The 2,102-nt window shown below is 45.4% G+C and overlaps 1 protein-coding gene across 1 annotated transcript; it reads right to left on the bottom strand.

The window, feature by feature from the left end:
* Positions 1-292: 292 nt before the first annotated feature.
* Positions 293-1,585, bottom strand: LOC147977302 (methyl-CpG-binding domain-containing protein 9-like). Its single transcript, XM_087519952.1, has 2 exons — positions 977-1,585; positions 293-776 (listed from the first exon to the last, which is right to left on the bottom strand). Exons 1-2 carry the CDS (start codon positions 1,580-1,582, stop codon positions 528-530), a joined length of 855 nt encoding a protein of 284 aa, XP_087376078.1. The 5' UTR covers positions 1,583-1,585; the 3' UTR covers positions 293-527.
* Between the last annotated feature and the right edge of the window lie 517 nt (positions 1,586-2,102).

Raw genomic sequence — 2,102 nt, 5'->3', positions numbered from 1 at the left:
GCAAATTCACCGGCGTGAGGTGATGAAGGATGCGCTGGAGCAGTGCGAGAGTGCTGTCAATCATGTGAAGGTGGGTACAAATGGCACCAGATCCTCGGCTTCTCAGACCTAACATAAATTATCTGTATCCCTGAAAGCCAAAATAGGTTAGGCCAAAAGGAAAAACTACGCTCGCATGCAGCTGCTCCTGGCGGAAAAATTAAACGCCAGATCTTGCCGCTTCTATCCTCGAAACAATGCATTTCCTTCTTCGCCGGCACTAACATATATAAGGCACACAACTATAGTCTGGTAGATATAAGGCACACAACTATCCTCGAAACAATGCATTTCCTTCTTCGCCGGCATTAAGATGAACGGTCAAGGTTGCAGCCTTGCAGGAGCACCAGAATCAAAGCTTAGCCTAAAGCCTCAAAGGGCCACATAACCAAAGAATCTGTCTATACCATCTCTATCACCACAGCGTCACATTGTTGCACAATACAAAGCGGAACATCTAAGTTTGGGTATACAAATAGTGGCGCAGATTACGACGCTGATGGTTCTGGCTCTTTCCCCCTCCTCCCCATGTTGACAACCTTTGTACTGTCAGCTGGCGGCACGGTGTTAGGCTCCTTGGTGTACATGATACAGTTGTCGAGAGTGTGGATCCTGAGAGCGAGTGAGGATACAGTTGATGTCTTGATAGCAACTGTGAAGGAGGACCAGTACCACCAATCATTGTTGAGGAATTCGGATTTTATCATATTCTCCAAGACACTGGTCGCCACTACCATCTGGAAGAGGCACAGAACAGATACGATTAATCAGTGCAATGGATAATGACAGCGCTGGCTCTCAAGTATTTATGTTGTATATATGGATATGATGTTAGAGAGCTTTTAATGGACAGGCATAAAAATAATAAACACTACGTAGTAGATAGATATATATTTTGTATGACGAATTAAGGTGAACAAATAGATGATGAAGTCACCTCAGATATTGATTCTGCACGCTTCACAAATGAACGCCATGAACGCCTTCTCATCTGTTGAGACTTTGAGGCTCTGAAAGCTCCCTCAGGCAACGCTGCTTCTATATCAAGCAAATTGATCTTCTGTTGCTTTAGGATATGGGAGTTTCTTCCTGTAAGAGGTCTCAATGATGACTCCGGAACCAAGCCACCATTAACAGCCAGCAATCTTGTTGGCTTGTCTGTTGCAGAAGATGCTGCTTCCTCACAGGAAGTAGTATCGGTATCAGGGGCTGGCTCCTTAGTTTTTGACACATTTTCATCACAGGAAGTACTAGCTGCAGGACAATCTTGAGCAGAATTGGACCCCTCCTGCAATAACTTTTGTGCAGACATTGCCTGGCAATCCTCTAAGGAGCTGGAAACACAATCATCATTTGGGATGCCATCTTGCTTTTTGTTTTTATTCAGAATGACTGGAGCATCAATAAAAGCTGCACGTGAAGGGACAAAAGACGGAACTCCGTTTGATCCAATAAGTCCAATATCCTTCACTATCTCCTTGTTTGAATCATTGGTGGCAAATTTTCTGCAAATCTCTTCAAAGTCATGTGGGCATGACTTCATCGGTTTTGTGGACCCAGAGGTGGAGCTAGGACGAACAGAATCCTTCTCATTGTTGACATGTCCATTGCACTTTCCAGCATGATCTTCATACTCCGTTGACGTGAAGTAAGTCTCATGACATGTTGTGCAGTAGTGTTGAGCAGGCCAATAGGCTCTAAGCAGTCGCAGCGGCATGTTTGCCCCAAAATTGCTGCAGCCTTGGTACTGGGAAGTTCCATAAGCTGCTGCTCGCTGCTGTTCGACGACCCCTTGGATGATACTGGAGGATCACTGAGAACAAAATTACCCAGCTGGTGATGAAGATGCCTCTGCCGCTGCCACTGCCACTGCCACTGCTGGATAGCACGTTTCAGCTCCTTCTCCCTTGGATCGTATTCCCTTAGCCAGTCAACAAGGCTACGGATTTCTTCATCCGATTCATAAACAACGACAGATGCAGAATTCCACCCTTTACAATCAGAAGTAGACCCATCAGCAACCAGTAAAGGACGTTTACCAGATCGTCCTAACACCCAGTACA

This window comes from Triticum urartu, chromosome 4A (genome assembly GCF_056163025.1).
Source record: "Triticum urartu cultivar PI428250 chromosome 4A, HENAU_Tu73, whole genome shotgun sequence".
NCBI classification, from domain to species: domain Eukaryota; kingdom Viridiplantae; phylum Streptophyta; class Magnoliopsida; order Poales; family Poaceae; genus Triticum; species Triticum urartu.
The sequence above is the reverse complement of the archived record's forward strand: the minus strand, read 5'-3'. Positions and strand labels throughout refer to the sequence as shown.

Bases quoted from the DNA above. Each gene is read 5' to 3' on its own strand.
- LOC147977302 (XM_087519952.1), bottom strand. From the start codon at position 1,582: ATGAAGTCATGCCCACATGACTTTGAAGAGATTTGCAGAAAATTTGCC. The intron at 777-976 runs GTGACTTCATCA...TGCCTCTTCCAG, and splicing joins GTGCAGAATCAATATCTGAG to ATGGTAGTGGCGACCAGTGT.